The sequence below is a fragment of the Pinus tabuliformis genome, chromosome 9 (genome assembly GCF_031772625.1).
Source record: "Pinus tabuliformis cultivar Carrire ecotype Pingquan chromosome 9, CPIR1, whole genome shotgun sequence".
Taxonomy (NCBI): Eukaryota; Viridiplantae; Streptophyta; class Pinopsida; order Pinales; family Pinaceae; genus Pinus; species Pinus tabuliformis.
In genome coordinates, this window is record NC_142307.1 from 783,138,532 (window position 1) to 783,161,084 (window position 22,553).

At 36.9% G+C, this 22,553-nt stretch overlaps 1 protein-coding gene and 1 pseudogene across 1 annotated transcript; one reads left to right on the forward strand and one right to left on the reverse strand.

The window, feature by feature from the left end:
• Window positions 1-2,576: 2,576 nt before the first annotated feature.
• Window positions 2,577-3,527, reverse strand: LOC149151062 (protein TERMINAL FLOWER 1-like). Its single transcript, XM_089443041.1, has 4 exons — window positions 3,318-3,527; window positions 3,111-3,154; window positions 2,981-3,018; window positions 2,577-2,857 (listed from the first exon to the last, which is right to left on the reverse strand). Exons 1-4 carry the CDS (start codon window positions 3,525-3,527, stop codon window positions 2,577-2,579), a joined length of 573 nt encoding a protein of 190 aa, XP_089299167.1.
• Window positions 3,528-12,493: 8,966 nt separating this feature from the next.
• On the forward strand, window positions 12,494-19,131 carry LOC149151063 (uncharacterized; annotated as a pseudogene).
• The last annotated feature ends 3,422 nt before the right edge of the window (window positions 19,132-22,553 follow it).

The window sequence follows — 22,553 nt, forward strand, 5'->3', positions numbered from 1 at the left end:
GATAGAGAACAGAAAGGAGGTAGAGCCGAAGAGCAAGAGCCAAAGCTAGAGCCGAAGCACTAGAGTCAGAGCTAGGAGCCAAGAGTCAGGCACGGGATAAAATGGTGCTTGAACCCATTGTTTTTGTGTAAAAAAGTAGGAGTTGAGCCAAGATCTTGTAAAAAGGACTTATACCATAATCCGAGAGAGCCTAGTTGAGTTGACTAGAGCTCACAAAGATGTAGCGCAAGAGTTGTGGGTGAATGCCTAATTTTATTGTTGTTTTTGTGTGATTGTTTATTGCTGCATTGTTTACTGTTATATGCATTTATATATTAGTTTAAGCATATCAAATTATAGCATAGACAATAGATTTTAAAGCATATAATCAATTTAAAACAAACATAAGGATACACTATATTGTTAAGCATATTATCAATTCTGCATTAGTTAATCAATAAGACTTGGGAATATTTAAAGCTTTGGAAGTGGGAGAAGTTATTGTAAGTTAGACAAGAAGCCTAAGTGCCCCATTTTCATATCAATAACTGATCATGATTTATTAATAGGAGAAAATATTAGAGGGCACCAGCTCTCCTACATACTTCTCTGACATGAGAAAAAAAGGCAATCCTTCAACTAGAAATCTGTAGTTCAAAAATTCTTCTTGGTCAAGTTGAAGAATTATAACGAAAGAGCATAATCTTATGGGTTCAAGTTGGTCATAATAACAATATATTTTTTCACAACCAGTAGAGGACAAAAAAACACAATTTGGTATATAACATCGGAATCAGGTGAGACTTTTACCAATCAATGAGACATCAAAGAGGAGGCTAGAAGCTATTTCAACAATCTATATTTCTCTTGAGCTCAGGTTCATTTATGCAAACAACTTGAAGTATGTGACATGTTCCTATCTTTGGCGCATCTGGAGGAAATAAATCAAATGGACTACCCAGTAACACAACAAGAAGCCCTTCAAGTTCTAAACAATCTGGCCAGAGGTAAAAGTCTGGCCCAGAGGGATGAACCATTGAAATTTTCTTGCATTTTCAAGATAAAATGATTCATGAGCTGACTAAGATGATTGAAAAATACAAGGAACTTGGTTGGGTATCTAGCGCCATAAATTCAACCTTCATTTACCTTATTCCAAATTGAGTATCATTTTCTGACTATCACGTGATTTCATTATGTAATACTATTTAAAAATTGATTTAAAAAACAATTGCAAATAGACTTAAACCCTTATTGTCCAAATATATTTCTATGGAGCAATTTGGTTTTCTTAATCACATGTAGATTCATGATTTGGTTGAAATCACCCAAGAAGCCATCATTATGTAAAACGAAACCAAATGGATGCTTGTCTCATGAAGATTGACTTAACAAAATATTTTGACTGTGTTGATTGGGAACTGTGGATGATTTTCGAGAATATTGCTGTGGGCAGAACAATGATTAACTGGATCAAGGCATGTATAAAGTTTGCATCCTTTTCTATCTTGATCAATGTCCTTCATACGAATTTTTTCTCAACATCTATAAGAATTAGACAGGGTTGTGCAATGCCCCCACTTTTATTCCTCTCAATCATAGTTGGACTCAACAGAAAAACCAAAGATACTCGATCATAGGGCATCATAGCAGGTTGTAGAATAGTGTCAACAATCGCCCTCTCTCACCAGTTTTTGGTGGATGATCTGATGGAAATTGTTAAACCAGACCCCAAAGAATGGAATACCTTTTATGGTATCCTAAAGGACTTTTCTCTTGCCTTGGGACTATATATGAATAAATCCAAGTCCATTCTCATTAGAGATGACCTAGACCCTACCTTGAATATTCAGATTGCTACCACTTTTCTGGTCAAATTTTTTCACATGGATGTTGGTCTAAGATGACTGGGCTTCACTTTGAAATCAAATAGTTACAAAACTATAGAGTGAGATCCAATTCAAGTGATTATGAATACACTCACTATGAATATCTGTGTTCATTGAGAAGTCAATTTAGAAAATCATGAGTACTAGTTAGTTGTTTTAATTGAAGAAAAAGGAAAAGGAAAACAAACCAATTTAGCTATTGTAAGAAATAAATAATTCAATCAAAGATCTCCCGTCCTAGTATTAAAAACTAAAGTTAAGTGATCAAACGTGATGAAGTCTTTTATTAAGAAATGCCAGTAAAACTGGCTTGACAGATCCGCGCTTCGATTCTTGATCTTGGCCAAGATTCTGTTCTGGTTATAGTCATGGTATTTCCGTTATAGAATCTTGATTTTTGCATGACAAATTCAGGATGTTGTTAGATAGCTTGATTAGAAATAGCACTGAATATATCAAATGGGTTACCAAAAGATTTATCGCACAAAATAATTTGATTCAAATTTACATATATTTATTGATTGCGTCAAATATTATCCATGTTACAAATAGTTACAATTTCGCATATTAATATATAGATGACAACCACAAAGTTCTTGAAACGCAGAAAATGGTCCAACGTACTCACGAATTTGATTTTCAAATAAACGATAGTGAAGCTGGTGCATGACCCTCCTAAAAAACATCGTCTACTTCATTGTTTCTTGTTTATTCGCCGGTTACTTGTTGAGTAGCTGGCGCTGCATTTTGTCCAGGAAATTCTACGTTCATTCTTTGTTCATTTCCATTTTCAATCTTGATATAGAAAAAACCAGCGGCCATCGGTGGTCCAAGTCGATTTTCGTTGGCAAAAGCTCTGGTGCTGAAGTTCTCCCGCGAGTTGGGCTCAATTAAGGGATGGCATGGACCCCTGAACAATGTGAAAACCATCTTGCTACTACGCGTGGGTGTCGGAGCTTCGTACCTGAGAAGACTGTCGCTCGGCAAAACTGATATTGCACCACAAAGAAACACATGACATTTTGAGCATTAAACCGAAAAAACATTAACACACATTCAATCCAATGATTTCAAAGATCAAGAAAAAGTGGCATCGGCCATGATATCCATACCAACATCAGGTTTGCTGCTAAAAGGTTTGGTATTCAGCCTGCACAACGTACAGATTAATGCTGTAATTTAGATGAAATAGATATGGGTGCTATATATTATTCAGAAATTTGCGAAAGGATTATGACATACCAGTGCAAATACTCGTGGCCAGGAGTTTCAGGATCAGTCATCACCTGTTTATTTGGATTTATGAACGACTTTAATTATGTGGTTATGAAAAATTCATGATGAATAAATAATAATCGTGAATTGGAATAAAAAGTAGTTACCAGTATGAATATGGAGTTGAGAAAGATATCAGGGAGCACATTATAATCTTCGTCAAAAAAAATGAACGGTCGGATAGCATGTCATCGGGCGTAATTTCCTCGCCCAAGCTGGTTTCCATGTTGTCGCAGAGTACAGAAAATTTGTAAAGAGGAACGAAATCGTCGAAACCCCTCCGATAACTCCTGCTGCCAGAAGCTGAGTTCTTATTTCCTGCATACGCCCTTTTCGCTCCAGAGCCTGAGTTCTTATTTCCTGAATCCGCCTTTCTCGCTCCATTCTCTGGTTAGGGCAGGAAAATCCCAGTCGAAAGACCGTTGAATATTTATGGCAGACATAGTTGTCATTGTAGGTTAAATGGCTATGACTTTGACTCGGAAACTCCAGGGAAGTTGAAGAACCATGTCATGTTTGTAGGTTAAATAAGGAGAGTAAGGAGAGCACATATTCCAATGGCTATATTTGACTCGGAAACTCCAGGGAAGTTGAAGAACCATGTCATGTTTGTAGGTTAAATAAGGAGAGCCGATCTTCCAACTGCTATAATTGACTGGAAACTGCTATGTCGGATTGGCAACTAGACTTGACCAATGGCTATATTTGACTGGCCCATTGCAGTGGACTAAGCCATAAGTATAAGGACTAATATTATATTTGATAATATTGTTTAATAATAATAATATTATTAGATAATAATTATTATATTTAATTCTTGTTTGATATACATATTATCAAACATAATATTTTTAATGTTCTAAATATTATTCATGTAAAATGTTAATAGTAAAAATATTAATAAATCTAGGGATTATTAATATTAATAATCCAGATAGTATGGATTTATTATTAGTATTAATATTCATAAATGTATAACTATAATAATAATATTATAAAAATAATTATTATTTTATAAATTATATTATTATTATTATTATTTAAAAGTACTAGGAGAGCAATTAATGAAGTTGTTGATAAATCTCTTAAAATTGGCGAGATAAAAATATACAAAGCCCTAAATAGGAGGAAAAAAAGGCAGTATATTCGTAAAAGACAAGAGAATCTCTTACACATCGCTACAGTAGGTCCTAAAAAATTCTGGAGGCAGATTCTAACTAGGAATACTATGGATAATAATAAAATTTCTTTACACGACTTGAATTCCTATCTGAAAAACCTTTATCAATCTTCAAATGTCATGGATAACTTTGAAACCCTGCTCACAATGAAAGAAGTTTTCTCATTAGAAGATATTGATTTTGGGGTTAAACGCCTCGCAAATGCGAAAGCTAAGGACATTGAAGGTTACAAGGCGGAAATATTAAGAATTGGAGGTCTTGTCATCATCCCCCACATCCACACGTTTTTCAATCAAGCGGTCAAGCAAGAGTTCCCTAAGCCATGGACTGAGAGCCTCATTACCCCTATTTTTAAATGTTGGGATACAAATAGCCCCTTCAATTATCAAACAGTTATGATCAACCCTCTCTTATCGAAGTTATATGGTATTATTTTGGAAAAGAAGTTGAGCATATGGCTTGAAAGTGAAGGTAAGTAGGCTAAAGTCCAAGCTAGTTTTAGAAGGCATCACTCAACAATGGACCACCTCGTTATGCTCTGGATCATTGTGGAGGAATGCCGCAATGATAAATCCAATCTCTTTTGTTGCTTTGTAGACTTTAGAAAGGATTTTGATATGGTTACTAGAAACAACCTATGGAATAGATTAGAGGAGCTAAAGGTTCCTTTCGAGTTGAAAGCTGCCGCTATAACATTATACAAGAATGTAATTTCCAAGTTAAAGAGCAATGAGGGGTCGTCAAAAGATATTAAGTAGTATCGGAGTTAAACAAGTTTTCCCCCTCTACCCTACCCTATTTGGCATTTACATTGACAAGATAGAAGGTTGCTTAGAGGAAGTAGGTTGTGCTGGCACGATCTTAGTTGGGATAGTCATCATCCTTCTTCACTATGCTGACGATATTGTTCTTCTCGTAAGCTGCCCATCAGATCTTGATAAGCAACTTAGACTTCTTAAGGATTTCTACAATACCATGAGTATGACTGTTAACACTGACAAAACAAAAGTTATCATTATCAAATCCAAGAAGGACACTTACACTAATTTTATGTATAAAAATAGTAACTTGGAAAAAGTATCTTCTTACAAGTACCTAGGAATTGATATCCATCACAAACTCAACTGGAACTATAGCATTGAGAAAAGGATTAATGGGAGGTGGAAAGCTTATTTTGATCTTGAAAATAATTGTAAAATGGAAAAACTTGTAATGTGGGATAGAAAGAATTTCATCTTTCAAACTTTAGTCACTCCTGTTATCTTATGTGGATGTGAGGTTTGGGGTCGCAGCATCTTTAGAGAATCTTGGAGAAAGATTGAGCAAATCTAGAAGCGTTTTATAACGTATAACCTCAAAATTAAAAGCAATACACCCTATCCTATTCTCCTTATAGAAGTGGGTCTTTCCCATATCAGGAGCCTAGATATGAATAGGATTTTGTTGTACAAGCACAAACTTAATAACATAGTAGACCATAGACTTCCTAAGGTAGCTTTAAATTCCATCCAAAACCACCTGAGGCTCAAAGGAGGTTCGTATAAAGACACCAATGCCTAGTTAAACCATTGGGAGATAGACGAGAATGTTGCATTGTAAAACATTAATAACATTAAAAATATTGTTACTTCTAAGTTCAAATAAAAAATGTGGTGTGAGAAAGATTTAGCAACTAAAAGAAAATTAAGATATTATAAGGAGGTCATCAACCCCACCATAGAAGATGAAAATTATCTTCGTTTTAACTACCTCAAAGAAGAAAATTAATATAGCCAAGATTAGAACGAACTCTAATGAGCTCCATAGTGAAAGGGGTTGTTGGGTAATTCCTAAAACACCATGGATGGAAAGGATCTGCTATCTCTGTGAGAATATGAACATCGAGGATGAAAATCACTTCCTCTTAGAGTGACCAGCATACAACCACATGATCACAGTCTCATAATCTTTGTTCCAATACTAAACTTCCTAGCCTTTTATGATGTCAAAATTATAATGAGCTCGGGAGGCTTCTCTCCAAGCTATTTTAGCATAGGAATAAAATCTTAAATCAAACTAAAGAATTTGTTTCTTTAGGTCTTAAAGACCAAAGTTTGGTCTCATTGGACATTAATCATAATCATCATTATCATCATCATCAATAATATTTGATGATATTATTATTATTATTATTATTTAATTGTTTGTATAACTTATTAATAGAACTTATTAATAAAACTATTAAATTAAATATAAACTTAAATTATTAAGCTATCTAATACAAACTTAAAACTGTCTAATTAAATATAAAATTTAGATCAATAATAATCTATAATAAACATATTTTATTAAAAGGATAACCTATAAAGTTAGTTAAATAATGGACCTTCTAATAAATTTAAGGAAAAGAATATGAGGTAAATTTCCGTAAATTGACTAAAACCAATGAGGAACTAATGAGAAAGAAAATAGTTTGTTTTAATTGTCTCATTAATTAAAAACCATTCTCATCAATATTTAGGAATATAAAACTTATAAAAGGATTTTTATTCCATGTATACACAATTTGTTCTTATTATTAATCAAGAAGGGCTGAAAGACAGCAAGCGACCATAAATATTAAGAGCATAAAAACGAAAATAAACAACTAGGAAGAGAGGGAAGGGAACCAACAACTGCTAATTTTCTAGTCGTCATCTCTATTGAGATTGCTCAGCCTTTTTTCAATCTTGATGGCTTTCCTAAATTTCTGGTTATGAAACTGCACAAACTTAGAAATAACACCGGCCTCCTTAATACATACATGATGCTTATCCTTCTCAGCATGCTCTGCTAGTGTGGAAGACTGGATCCTCCCATGTTTTAAGTTGGCTGAGTGCTCATTAATCCTCTGATTAATAGAGCGACCTATTTCGCCAATGTATGGGGTCGCATAGGAAGATGGAATAACATAGACACCTTTCATGTCCTTGGGTTCGACAGGATAGCTTTCCGATCAAAGGGAGCTACAGATGGTGTTAAGGGGTCTAAAGGTCGAGGGAACATTATGCTTCCTAAGAATCCTTACAATCTTATCAATGGTCCCCTGGATAAAAGGGAGATGAACCCCTAAGACTCGATCTTTAGGGTCTTAGCATATTAGCAGCCTTATCATATTAACTATATTATAATTATTAATTATAAAACTCTTTTCATTCCCACTTTGTCATAATTATTTATTTATTTATTTTATTTTAAATAAAGTTTATTGCAAGAACATTATTCAATGCCATACCTTAATAATATTGCATACCCAATACGGCGAGAGTTGCGAAAGGATGGCTCGCGAGGGTTTGGGTTAGGGTTACACGTTCCTCTACAGTTCACAATAACCTAGCTAGGCCACCGTTAAACTGCACATCTGCCGTCTGCTATCACATCCCGTTTGTCACCTACCCCTACGCTACGAGCTGGTTGACCTGTTGGGAGTTCGAGGGGATTTCAATGTGCCGCAACTCTCAGTTGATAACCCGCAGAAAGTTTCGCTTTACCTGCCTATCTTGGTCCCCTGAGAACTGTCATACTCTCCGGTTTCTACTACTATCTGAGGTGTCCGCCGTTCCGAGAAGCAACTGGCATCATGGAGGATCTCGAAGCCGTTGATTAAACTGAAGACCCGCTGGAGGGGGTGTCCATCTGGCACTCCTCTTTCTCCACATCAGAAGGTATGTATAACTCTAGCCTCACCAAGAATTACCCTTCGTATTCTCTTGGGGAACCGTCGCGGTCATATCCTGTGGTCCTCCCAAATGTCCCTCCAACGTGGCCTGCGCTTTCTAACCCCCCTCACTCTCTGGCAACCCTTGGTTTCGTTTCCGGCGGTTTGAACCCTAACCATGGATTGGATCCCTCGGCGACTGGTGCTTTTACCCGACCGTTTTTTCCCCCTTTTTTTCCCATGGTCTCGGCCGGTTTTACCTCTCAAGTCTCTCACGCCCCTCCATCTGGCAGTTTCACCACTGTTCCTCCGCTCGCCGGTTCCCCCCCTGTCACTGAGGGCTTCGCTAACCCATCCTCTTCGTACCCTAACCCTACCCCCCCGGTTGCTATAGCCCCTCCCCCGAGCTGGCCACATAACCAACCTCCTCCACTGGGCCCTAAGAAGAAGTACAGATGTTTCAAGTCCAAGGCGGACGACATCTTTCTCAGACTAGAGGAGGACATTCAATGGGGTGAGACCATGGATTTTGCTGACATAGTACTGGTTGGGCGCATCAGAGTTCAGAACTACACGGCTGCTCGCCTGAAGTCATGGGCCACTGAAGTTTGGGGTCAACATCTGGTGGAAATCCCCTTCCTGCAAACATTCGTGAGGGGATGGTTTTCTTTGAGATTCGCTCGTGCTGATCACACCAATTGGGTATTGTCCTCTTACTGGAATTTTCAACATGCCCTGGTGCTCCTTAAGCATTGGACTCCCCTCTTTGACCCTGAGACAAAGCAGATAGGCATTGGACCTATTTGGATTCGACGCCCAGGCCTACCATTGCAATACTGGACAGAAGATATCTTCAGGCGGATTGGCAATGCGATAGGCTCCTACATGGACTATGGTAAATCCTACCAGCACACAGGTATGATGGCTTATGCTCAGATTCTTATCAATATGGACACCAAGGGAGGATTACAAGAGTTCATTACCATACAATGGAGGGACATAGCTTGCAAACAGATAATTGACTATGAAGGTATCCCGTATCGCTGCCGCAGATGCCAAAAAGTGGGGCATCTATAAAGGGATTGTCCGCTCCTCTGGAAAATCAGGGATAATGTACAGGGATGGGAGACTGAGCATCCCTTGGATAATCCCTCTCGGCAAAATACTAATAAGAGTCAAGAGGAGCGTGCCAAAGACATTGGAGAACCCCACGGTATACTTGATAATGCGGAAGCAGTAAAACGCAGCTCAGTTTCTCACCCACCTTCGCCATCTCCAATACACACCGCGACTGAACTGGAGGACATCTCAACGACGGGTATGTTGCTTTCATCCCCGTCTCACTTTCCTCCTTTGTCTGGCATATCTGATGTTACTGCATCTCATCATATCATGTGCACGTCTTCTCTATTGGCACACTTGACCTCTGTGGTTTTACATAGAACCCAGGGCCTCGCCCCTCCATCCTCCCTTATATGCTCTCCCCTCTCCTGCCATATCCCCTTGCATGCCATCCCTGTCATCTTCCTCTCTCCCATCTCACCTCATCCCCTCCCCTTCTGTATTTCCCCGGTACTCACTTCGATCTAGATCGAAGGAAAGAGGCTTTGATGCATTTGGTCTAGACTCTGAGGCTACCCCTGCCACCCATAAGAACTCACGAGGCCGACCTTCTCGCATCACAAAAGCCAGGCACACTGCGGATGAAGAAGTTTCCCTTGGGCGACAACAAACCATTTTCAGGGCCCTTAGAGCGAAGAATGGCCCACATTTTCACCCTTCATCAAGATCCTATCTTTCAACTGCAGAGGGTTTGCTAGCATGCCCAAAAAACTAGCGCTCAGTAGACTGCTCACCTCGTCTCAGTCGGACATTATATTTCTTCAATAAACTCTCTATTTAGCTAAAACTCTAATTAACACACTTAACTCCTGGCTGCCCAATTGGACCTTTCATGCTTTGGATGCGTCTAGGAGATCTGGAGGTTCTGCTATTGGGATAAGCAACAAAGCATTGGATATTAGGAATATTTGGGGAGGCAGAGGCTTCATTGGGTTGGACATTTTTGCACACTCCGTTGAGATGGATATTTGCATTATGAATGTCTATGGTCCTTGTGTAGACAGGGCTAACTACTGGAGAACCTTACTGGAATCTGACCTTCTACAGGCAGATAACATTATTCTTGGAGGGGACTTAAATTTCTCGGTGGGTTTTTGTGAATCTTGGGGACACTCGGCCCAGGTAGACTCCTTATCTGATACTATTTCCAACCTACTTGAGGAACATCAATGGGTGGACATACCTTCGGCCAAATTACAGTATACTTGGACTAACAATTGTAGTGGAGATCAAAGCTTGGTCAGAAGACTTGACAGGTTCCTCATTAAGGAAGTTCTTCTCAACAGACTTCCCCGCATTCGTCAATTGGTTGGAACTAGAGGCATCTCAGACCATCAACCAATTTTGTTGGAAATGGCCGACATAAATCAAAAGATCAGGAGCCCTTTCAAATTTAATGCCTCTTGGCTAAAGGACCCTTCATATATACAGTTGGTAACTAACCATTGGCAGACAAACCCTATATTGGAAGGAGAGGGACATATTGAAGGCTTTATTAGGAAATTATCTGAACTTAATAAGATCTCTAAAATCTGGGCACATTAGAAGCGTATCAGTGATGACAACTCTCTGAGGGAGGCAGAAAGGGTCATTGTTGTGCATGAGGACACATCAAATGGCACCTTCCCTACACCTGAGAGCAAAGAAATCTACTCCTCCCACATCATGAAGCGTTCATGTATTCTGAAGGAAAGAGAAGAAAGCTGGAGGCTTAGGAGCAGGGAAATATGGCTCAGCGAAGGAGACTATAACACAATGTTTTATCATAAATTTTCCAATGGGCACAAAGCCATTAATACTATTTGGGAATTGTGGGATGAGCAAGGACAGACAGTATCAACTCAGAGGGACCTCGCCAGACTAGCTACAGAGCACTTTAGGGGCATATATAAAGCCCTTAGAGATGTAAACATCATAGAGATCATGTGGGTGGCTGAACATTTCCCCCGGTTTGTACAACATGAAGACTCGGAACATCTGCTAATGGAAGTAACCATGGAAGAGCTGGAGGCAACTTTAAAATGGTTTAAAAAAGATAAGAGCCCTAGTCCAGATGGGTAGACCATTGAGTTTTACATTGGTTTCTTTGAAATCCTTGGGAACGACCTACTCAAGATCGTGGAAAATTGCAGAAGGAGTGGTAGAATATCCCCAACCACCAAATCCACATTCATAGCACTTATTCCAAAATTAGACAATCCCGTCTCATTCAATGATTTCTGCCCCATATCCCTCTGTAATTGTCTATACAAAATTATAGAAAAGATCATTGCCAATCGTCTGAAACCTATTCTATCTCAACATATATCTTCAGAACAGTTTGCCTTCCTACACCACAGACAGATTCATGAAGCTATTGCTACAGCACAGGAACTCCTTCATTCTATGCAGATCAAAAAGCAGAAAGGAATGATACTAAAGGTGGACATATCAAAGGCTTTCGATAGAGCAAATTGGCTCTACATCAGACTGTTGCTGACCCATCTAGTATTTCCTTTTGCATATATCAAATGGATAATGAGCTGTATAATAGACATATCTTACAGTTTGCTACTTAATGGGGAATCTACATCCTTTTTCAATTTGGAGAGAGGCCTCAAACAGGGATGCCCACTCTTGCCCTTGCTTTTCTTACTTATTATGGAAGGATTAAGTAGGACTATTACATCTGCTCGAGATAGAAATCAACTGTTAGGCATCAAAATAGCTGAAAATTTTTTCCTCACTCACCTATTGTTTGTTGATGACATTCTGATTTTCTTAAATGGCATTATTGGGGACACCACGACCCTCCAAACATATTCATTCTTTTTCAAAAAGCCACAGGGATGGCGATAAATGACAGCAAATCCACGATTACTATTGTTGGTTTCCCACAACATGAGATCACATACACATCACAACGCTTCCCATTCACCTCTTTGAACTTGGCAGAGGGTATAAATTATCTGGGATTTAGACTAAAGCCTCTCGGTTACAGGATTGCGGACTAGACTTGGCTCATTGCGAAAGTGGAAAAAAGACTACAGGTATGGTACCATAAATATCTCTCTCGAGTAGGCAGACTGATCGTCATCAAAGCAGTGATTGAAGCCACTCCAGTCTACTTGATGACCCTGGCCTGGATAACTAAAGGTATTTTGAACAGAATACAAAGTATATGTTGCAGATTTTTATGGAAGGGACACCAACCAGGAAAGCTTTTTTCCTGGGTTAAATGGGACACTATTGCAAAACCCAAGAGATGGGGAGGGTGGGGCATCAAGAGGCTTGATCTATTTTCCAGCGCATTAGTGGCCAAGCTTAGTTGGCAGCTCATTACCACTAACAGTCTCTGGTCCTGAGTTGCACAAGTGAAGTATATCAGGCCAATGAATCTGATGGATTGGTTCCGACAACCGCATGAAATAAGACATAACATATCCAATATTTGGAAAGCGGTCATCGGTTCACTTCCTCTTCTGCGCGAAGGCATCACATGGCGTATCAAGGAAGGCAATGCTGTTCGAATCAGTTTGGATCCATGGGTAGGCTGTGGCAATGCCCATAGACTATCTGCGGACTTAATAAGGTACCTAAACATCAGAGGAGTTACACACATCAAGCACATCGGTGACAACAACAATTCTTCTTTTCTTCAGCAGGCATGGGTATCGGCACGAGAGTTGGAGATACCGGTTCAGTGGCCGCATGAATGGCAAGACTATATGGATGCCCTCACCCAGGCACAAATCCGACTCACTGATGGACCAGATGAGATAATATGGACCTTTGCCAAACATGGTGTATACACCCCGAGGCAAGGTTATATAAGGCTTATGGAAACTTACAGGCCACAGGACATCCTTCGAACTTGGAAAATACTCAAGAAGCTCAAGGCAACCCCCCGCTCACGTTTACTGATGTGGAACATCCTCTTTGACAAGATCCCTACCGGGACCAACCTGATGAAGAGATCGTTTTATGGCCCTTTCTGGTGCCACTTGTGCCGCAAAGATGAAGAAATTACAGAGCACCTCTTTCTAAAGTGCCCCATAGCAATGGAATTTTTGCAATCCATCATCGCTCACTATCCTTCCTTAAAGAACTAGCAGGGGCACAATCTAATGGATGCATGGAATTTATGGTGTCAAAATCATAATGGAAAAAACATTAATATGCCACTGCTAGTATGTTGGGCACTATGGATAGCTCGCAACCAGTCCATTTTCAACTACAAGTCCCCCCATTGGACTGTCATCTTGCACCATACTATTGCCGATTTTGACTTGCTTCCAACTGAGGATAAATGTACCCCACCTCGCACCTTCAGACCCGAAAACATCGACAAATCTAAACCCTGGGCATATTTTGATGGCTCTGCTCAAGAGGCAGGCTGTGGTGATGGAGCCATCCTTTACCTTAATGAGATTCATTGCTTCGAGATCCAAATTAACTTAGGCAGGGGCACCAATAATTTTGCTGAACTTTGCACAACAAAACATATTATCCACTTTGCATTGCAAAAACAGTGCAGACACCTACAACTTTTTGAAGATTTTAAAATCGTTTGCAACTGGTTGAATGATGCATCATATTGTTATGCATTTTCATTGAGGCATATATTAGATGAAGCTAAAAGACTGATTACCTCATTTGACTCCTTTGTCTGTCAACACATTTACAGGGAACAAAACACAGGGGCAGATCAACTATCAAAAGAGGCAGTGCATAGACAAGGAAATGACTGGTTGATACAGGAGGAGATTGATGGAACTTTCTACCAGCATTATCATAGACCTTTTGATGATCCTATAGACAATGGGCTATAAGGCCCTCATATATATAGAATATCAATTGTATTATAATGTATATATTTCTACTACTTTGTCATGAGTTACAACTCAACTTTTGGTAACTTACAGTTTTTTTGTTGCTCTCTGCGTAGAGCAGGACTTATTTTTTATCAAACTCATACCAATAACAACTAGCACAGTCTTAGTGGACTCCCTACATGGAGATATAATAGACTTTCTTTTCGATCTATAGTTTATGAACTCGTTAGGCATCTTTGCCTCCATATGCATATGCACTTGGCATCTACAAAATGTAATTTCTTTATATCAATAGAAATTATGACTTTTTTCCATGGGAAATAAAAAATATTGCATACCCATAAACAATAAATGGTATTGGTAATTATATAATTTATATTTAAATGATATAATTTTAATTAATTAATTTAATTTATAAAAGAGAAACCATGTAATTTTTTAAAAATAAATTTTAATATTTGATATGTAATTACTATTTAAAAATATTATAATATAGTTTATATAATTTAAATTTTCACTATTCATTTAGTAATTATAAATAATTAAACTAAAATTCTAGAATTTTTATTATAGTATAGAAATATTTAATATTATTATTATTATAAACAAGAAATATTATCTTTTATTATTTACATATTTATGCTACAAAGCATAAATATATAAATAATAATTGAAGACCGGTATTAATTTGTTACAATTAAGAACAATGATGGATGATGTTGTAGTTAATGTAATCAATTCAAATCCAAAGCATGGAAATATTTGAATAACAAAACCCCTTACAACTTTCTCCATTCCTTAAAGAAATGCTTTTGAAAGTAGAACCCTTTAGAATTAATTGGACCCAACAGGAGCTTTCGAGGATCAAAACTGTTGAAACTAGCAACAAGAAATGATAAAAATAGAATCCATAATATTCTAATTTTGATTTGTCCTTTAATTAAAATTGAATTTAGTCTCACCAGCTTCTTGGAAATAATTAATTAATTCATTATGGATTAATTAGTTGGAGAAATTCAAGTTAGATGTCTTTCTGAAGTCATGCAACATTCATCCCTTAAATTAAGAAGATTATCCCTTAATTAAGGAGATAATATTGAGTTATATTTGAGTTGTAATTAGTTAGCTCAGTTTACTGAGTTAAGTCCAGTTAAATTAGTTCCAAACTATTTGAGGAACTAATTGTGAGTTATCAGTCAGTCGATGCATGCATCCACTCAACCAGTGTACTCCAGATAACTAAAGATTCCCTCATCAGAAACTCATGCATATATATTCTGAGAAAGACCTAGTTGAGCTAAATGTCAAGGATAGTGTACTATTAGTTGCATGTTTTCTCCTATAAGGGAAACTCATGCATGCAGTTTAGGGAAGGATCCTTGAGGATTGAGCAATTTTGCAGGGTGTGAGATTAGAGTGAGTGATCAGTGTTACACTTGGTAACAGCAGGATGACACAGGAGAAACTGCGTAAGGAAATAGGAGGCTTGGAGGGCAGAGATGAATGTTTGTGAGAAGCCTTGATTGCCTGTGAGCATCCAGGAGGATTGTATTGATACCTGGCTAGCTGTGAGAGCTAAGGCTTTGTGTAATTCTGAAATATTTCCACCTTGTATGATAATACAGATAGAGGGGTTTTTAGGTGAGGCTTTCCCCTGACTATTTTCTGTGTTTCATGTGTACTTATTCTTCCTCTTATGGTTATATGTGTTCAACTATGATTCATTCAGATCTCTAAGCTTCCACAATGCAAATTGATAGTAGAAGTAGATTATAGTATTTTTCTTTAGTTATATTGCATTATCGGGTTAATCTACAGTTAGATTTTCTACATAGATCTGAGAGGTATATTTGTAGAGAATTTGTAGGAATTTATACATGGTATTAGAGCTAGCTGATCTATAGAGAAATTTATACATGGTATCCGAGTTGAGTTTATCGAAGCTATGAATCATATACAAAGAAGAGAATTCGAAGTTTGATGTTCGGGGTTGCAAGTGCAAATCGAATTCATATCATACTTCAATGGAGATGGGATATTATGCGACTAATTTCCCATCGAAGAAGTCCAAGAAGGGATCCTCAGAAGGATCAGAGGGTGAGGCATTAGACTCTTTGTTCGAAATGGACTTTACCCTCATCGCATGCATGGTGTCATCGATGATGGCATGTAGTCGGTAACTTGATAGTGGAGCCTCATTCTGCATGATTGGTGATAAAAGTTTATTCAGTGCCTTGGAGGAGAAAGACCTCAAGATGCGCATAGAGATGAGTGATTTCAAAAGGTATAGTGCTTCAGGAGTGGGCACGGTTGCTTTTTAGAGGGAGCATGGATCTCCTATCACCTTGATAGATGTGAAGTATGTGCCTGGACTGAAGAGGAACTTGGTATTGGTTATGATGTTGGAGGACAAAGGCTACAATGTCGTCTTTAGTAAGGGAAAGGTTTTCCTTAGACACATCACCATGAGACAAGATGCATTGCAAAGCCTTGAGGAGCAAGGCAAATGTTATAGACTTGGTGTTTGAGAGGGAGAGCAAATTACCTCTCAACATGCAGTCCCTGAAGAAGTCTCAGACAATTTTTGAGGAGCCACAATTGGAGAAGTGGGCAGAGGGATCACATGCAGCCATACCTATAGGTGTGAGGTTGGGAAATGTGAAGTGATAGTCCCAAGAAGGCTAAAATTGGGTAGGGTCCATTGAGAGGTTTTATCTCATGGATCGTACCTTGCTATGGAGCCCAAAGTACATAGTAGCAGGAGGAATCAGTGAGATTGATGCAGTCAAAGATCAAAGTGATAGAGGCTAGAGCAGTCATATAGTAAAGAGTGTAGAGAAGGATTGATAATAGTGCAAAAATGTAGAGTCAACCAAAGCACAAACTTTTTCAGTTGACAAAGGCAATAACAGTCAGAGACTTTGATGACAGATGCATCATATTCACTTAGGTTGGATGTTTTTTTTTCGTTTTTGGAGTTGCTGGAGCAACAACACTCGAGAGAAGTGTTGCATGCAGAACATTCCAAAGGTTCAAGGTAGGGATTGAGTTGAATTCATTTCTTGTTGAGAGGGAGTGTTGAAAATAGCAACAAGAAATGGTAAAAATAGAATCCAAAATATTCCAATTTTAATTTGTCCTTGAATTAAAATTGTGAATTAAAATCGAATTTAGTCTCACCAGATTCTTGGAAATAATTAATTCATTATGGATTAATTAGTTGGAGAAATTCAAGTTAGAAGTCTTTCTGAAGTCATGAAATAGTTATCCCTTAAATTAAGGATATTATCGCTTAATTAAGGAGATAAGTTTGAGTTATATTTGAGATGTAATTAGTTAGCTCAGTTTACTGAGTTAAGTCCAGTTAAGTTAGTTCCAAAATGTTTGAGGAACTAATTATGAGTTATCAGTCAGTTGATGCATGCATGCACTCAACCACTGTACTCCAGATAAAGGAAGATTACCTTATCAGACACTCATGCAAGCCTACTCTGAGAAAGACCTAGTTGAACTAAGTGTCAAGGATAGTGTACTATCAGTTGCATGTTTTCTCCTATAAAGGAAAGTCATGCATGTAGTCAAGGGAAGGTTCCTTGAAGATTGTACAATTTTAAACAATGTGAGATCACTGTGAGTGATCAATGTTACACTTGGTAACAATAGTATCACCCAGGAGAAATTGTGCAAGGAAATAGGAGGCTTGGAGGTTAGAGGAGAAGGTTTGTGAGAAGCCTTGATTTCCTGTGAGCATCCAGGAGGATTGTACATAGAGTTGGCTAGATGTGAGAGCGAAGGCTTTGTGTAATTATGAGATATTTCCACCTTGTATGATAATAAAAATAGTTGGGTTTTTAACTTAGACTTTCCCTTGAGTATTTTATGTGTTTCATGTGTATTGATTCTTCCTCTTATCATTATATGTGTTCAGCTCTGATTGAGCTAGATGTTTAAGCTTCCACAAATCAAATTGATAGTCGAAGTAGATTATAGTATTTTTCTTTAGTTATATTGCATTATCGGGTTAATCTACAGTCAAATTTTCTACATAGATCTCAGAGGTAGATTCGTAGAGAATTTCCAGGAATTTCTACATGGTATTAGAGCTAGCTGATCCATAGAGAAATTTCTACAAAAACCAATCTCAAATCCTCCAAACATGTCTCTTAAAATCTAGTTCTCGAGCTCGTTCTATTGATATAATTTATACAAAACCCCAAAAGAAGAAATGGGATAAATCAAATGATTCGTGTCTTCAAAGGCAAGAACACAATAGAGTCTTCATGGCTAAGGAGCTCGAAGACTTTATTGCCAACAAAAAGCTCACACTTACTTGTAACCTTAGCTTCAATTCTGACACCATTTATTTTCCCATTACCCACACTTGTATAGTTTTACCTAGAGGATCAACTCCTACCTCAAAGCCTCTTTCTTAGAGGCTGTGAGCCTCTTCCTTGCCGACACTATAATGCTACAATGCCTTCAAATCATTTAAATCCATTTCATTTTTGTGGGAGCATGTGGAAAACCCTACCAAATTCTAGCATTGTCTGGATTTCATATTCTTGCCAAAATTACTAGTGCCTCATCTAGAGGAAATACCTAAAGTTCTTTGATGACTCCAAATATTGCTTCAATCTTGAGGGGTGAGATAAAACCAGGTGGTTAGATAGCCATGGATCTGAAATCAATTACTCCATTGACAAGGTCTTGAAAACAAAGAGTAATACTATTTAAATTAGGTTGGACATTGAGAGTAGAACTAGAAATTTCACCATGAGAATGAGGGAGCGAAATGTGACGATTGTTACAACCTCCATGAACTTTAATGGGGCCTTCAAAAGATTCATTATTTCTAAAGGGGGTTCCCCATGTATATAATTGTTTCTAAGAGCTTTGAATTCTTTGATAATACCATGGACATTGTTAATTCCATGCATCTCTTTAGAAATTGGATCCCGATAGAGCTATTGGAGTTTATATTGTATGATACCAACATGATTCTAAGGCACAAAGGGTTTTTTTATCTTGATTGTTTCTTTTGCATTGAATACTAGTTGAAGGTCTATGTTCCCATGATTAGGAATCTTGGCTTTAATAAGTTTAAATATTCCATTGGGCATAAGTTGGACAAAGGGCATGAGCTTAAATAAATGTACATATCTCCTCCTTTGGAGAAGTCACTGAAGAGGGATTGAGATTAATCAACAAACATTTTTAGATGCACATCTAAGTTGAATGAGATGTGAGTGATGGATTTTTTTACCTTAAAATCAACTAAACTTTTTTGTATGTAATATCTTCAGCTATTGATTAATGGGAGTAGGCAAACATTATGTAAATTAACTAGTTTCATTTGATTTTATATGCTTTCCACTTTAGTTTAAGGTCCTTGGTCCTTAGATGGGTAGTGAATATCCTTCTCAATATCTTGACCATCAACACATGGGCAGTGAATCTGGTGAGAGGGACCTCGTTACTTCTGCAAAAGGAAAGACATAGTAGGTTAAATATTTTAATATAGGTTCTTATTTTATAACTGGTCTTGCTTTGTTGTTAAAATATGCCACATGTTTTTACAGGAACAATGATGGATGATGTCTCATCTAATGAAATCCATTCAAATCCAAAGCATGGAATTAACTGATTAAAAAAATGCACTAGAGATTTTTGAATGCCTCAAAAAAAAGAATGAGTATGAAAGAAGAACCATTTAGAAGTATCTAGAGTCTTCAAATTCCTCAACTAGAAGAAAACAATGAAACTGAATATGTTGATATGAATTATGCACATTGTTTGGGATCTAAAAAGACCTGCTCAAAACAAATCTCCTCACATACAATACTTCAAGAGAATCTTATGCCTATTTTAGTTTGCAGATGCATGTCTAAGATGAATGAGTTGTCAGTGATGCATCTTTCTAACTTCAAAACAACTAAGAATTTATATATGTAATGTCTTTAAGTATTTATTTATGCGAGTAAACAAGTGTTCTATATATTAATTGGTTGCATTTGATTTGATATGTTTATTACTTCTAGTTTAAGGTGCTTACTCCTTGGATCAACAGTGAAGATCCTTCTCAGTCACCTAACCATGAACACATGGACATCGAACATTTCAGTTGATGTAATAATACACAAAGGGAGCATTCTAAGACTGGATTTTGAAACTTGTACCATAACTAACTTTATAAGAATGCCTAGGAAAAAAGTGATGAATAAAGAATATGCTTCTGAGTCACCTGACCATGAACACATGCGTAGTGAATTTGGTGAGAGGGGCCTCTTTACTTTTTCAAAAAGAAAGAAATGGCTGGTTAACTATTTTAATGTAGTTTCCTATTTTATAAGTGATCTTACATTTTAGTTAAAAGATAATCTCTTACATAACCTTTCGAGGATCTTTCACATAACTAGTAGTGATATGAATTCAAAGATATATTTTTCAAAAGGGTAGATCCATCATGATGAAGGCTATCAAAGTTCTAGCATGGTTAGTTTCTTAGTTCTTGCATTTACTTTGTTTTTTTTAATTAATATTTTGAAGTAAAAATTGTACATTGGTAGATGTTTTTTCATGTTTACATAAGCCTATGAATGTCTCAGATTGATATACTTCTTTCCAACAACTAAACTCTCAAGAAAATCGGGCGATTGTGCTCCATGTAGTGAAACATAAGAATCCTAAAAGTAGAGGCCTCGAGTTAATGGTTTCTCGCATGATCACACATTATGGCTTGCACACTTGTCATGTCCGGTGATTTTATGTAAATAAATATTTTGATAATAAAAGAGGTGAAGAATCCGAGCAAAGAAGATGGTGGTTTTTCTTGCAGAAGGGTTTCCACCTTAAATCAAGTGTTATTATGTGTTAATCTCCCTATTGACATGTTTTATGTGTTGAAGCTCTCATATTTATATCCATTGATGTTTACTATGATGTTCATGTTTTATGTTATGTTGCTACTTAATTAATAAATGATTCAATTATTGATTAAAGAAGCGAAAAATGTTTAATTTGGTGATCCATAGCATAATATTGATTCAATACCCATCTTTGTGTCGTCACACTTCCAACACTTAGGACATTCTAAAAGCATTATGCCTCAAATGGATTATCCTGTGGTAGTTAAAGAGGCACTCCAACATAGTGTTCTATCACACTAATCAAATTAATGATCATGGTATGATAAAACTAATAAGGCACTACGCTGAACTATTGAGACTCTTCTTGGAATTTCACAGTTTCTTTCAGCTGGGAAACACTTGTTGCAAGTTTGAAAACGGAATTAAAAGAAGATTAGGGCTCTAAGAAATCATCAACATTGGATTTTGATAGCATAAACACATAGATAATCAAGGTATGGCTCCTTTCTTGCATGTGGATATGGTCTATAAGCTAATAATTATTATCTCATTTTCTCTAAAACTGTGGAGGGTAATCCCTTGTCTCCTTACTCTCTCATTTCACATTTTTTTCTTATTTGAACATTGTGGGCGCTAGTCTAGAAACTAAGAATATCTCTTCATAGAAAGGAAACATGTAAAACCATAACAAGGTTGTCCTTGCCTACCAACCCATTTCTGTATATTTTTTGACTTTCTCAAGTTGCATATTGTATTCCTCATAGAAATATTTAAAATTGGCATAGTCTATACTTAATTTCTTGGTCTGTTTACATAAGCTCGACTTATGTCACTAAATAACAAGAGTGTTTCCCTAATATTTTGATTGAATAAATATATTCGTCACCATTATCAGTCAAATGCTACTTCTATTTAATATGTTCATGAAGAATGGTCAATATCTAACCCTATTTCTTTCCTTAAAAACATAAATATCTATGTAAAAAATTAAAATGTTCATGAAATGCAAGATTTCTTTATTTGTTTCTACAAATTTCATGACATATATATTCCTAGACACTTGAGATGCTTCATTCATGGGTCTAGAAGAGGTACCTAACCTAAAAAGAGAGTTTCACTCTTGTACACATTTCCTTCATGTAGACACAATGAACACTCCTTTGTTGATAGTATTATACCTAGTTTACCATGTTGCCTCACATTATAATAAAAAATTTAACCATTTAGGGTGTTATGAAGTCCTAATAATGCTTTATCTAAATTATCGTGGTAAAACTTCGGTTCACTTAATAAATTGAGGGAAGTCACAACATTGGTGACTTATATGTTGATATATGCTCGCAACATTATAAGATTCCTTTGTTTCAAAGAACATTTTTGGTCTGAAATTATGTTTAATATGTTAACATAGCATCTTGGTTAATGCACGTGCATGAATTTTTCCCCTTCCCTTACAAACATTATTTCCTTGTGTCATGTTTTAGAGTGTGTTATTATTAAATAAACATTATAAGTTAGGAAATAAATATAAGTGAACCATTTAAGATTGAGGGGTCCCACTTGTTGAAAACATTAATAATAAGAGTTAAATTAAATTTAACTCACCGTTTGGAACCCTCCATTCCCATAACACAATTAATCAGAATTAAAAAATAATAATAAAAAACTTCCTAAGTAACTATACTTCTTAACTACATCCAAGGCATAAAAAAACGGATGGATTCTATGAAGGAAAGGAAATAATACTCCGA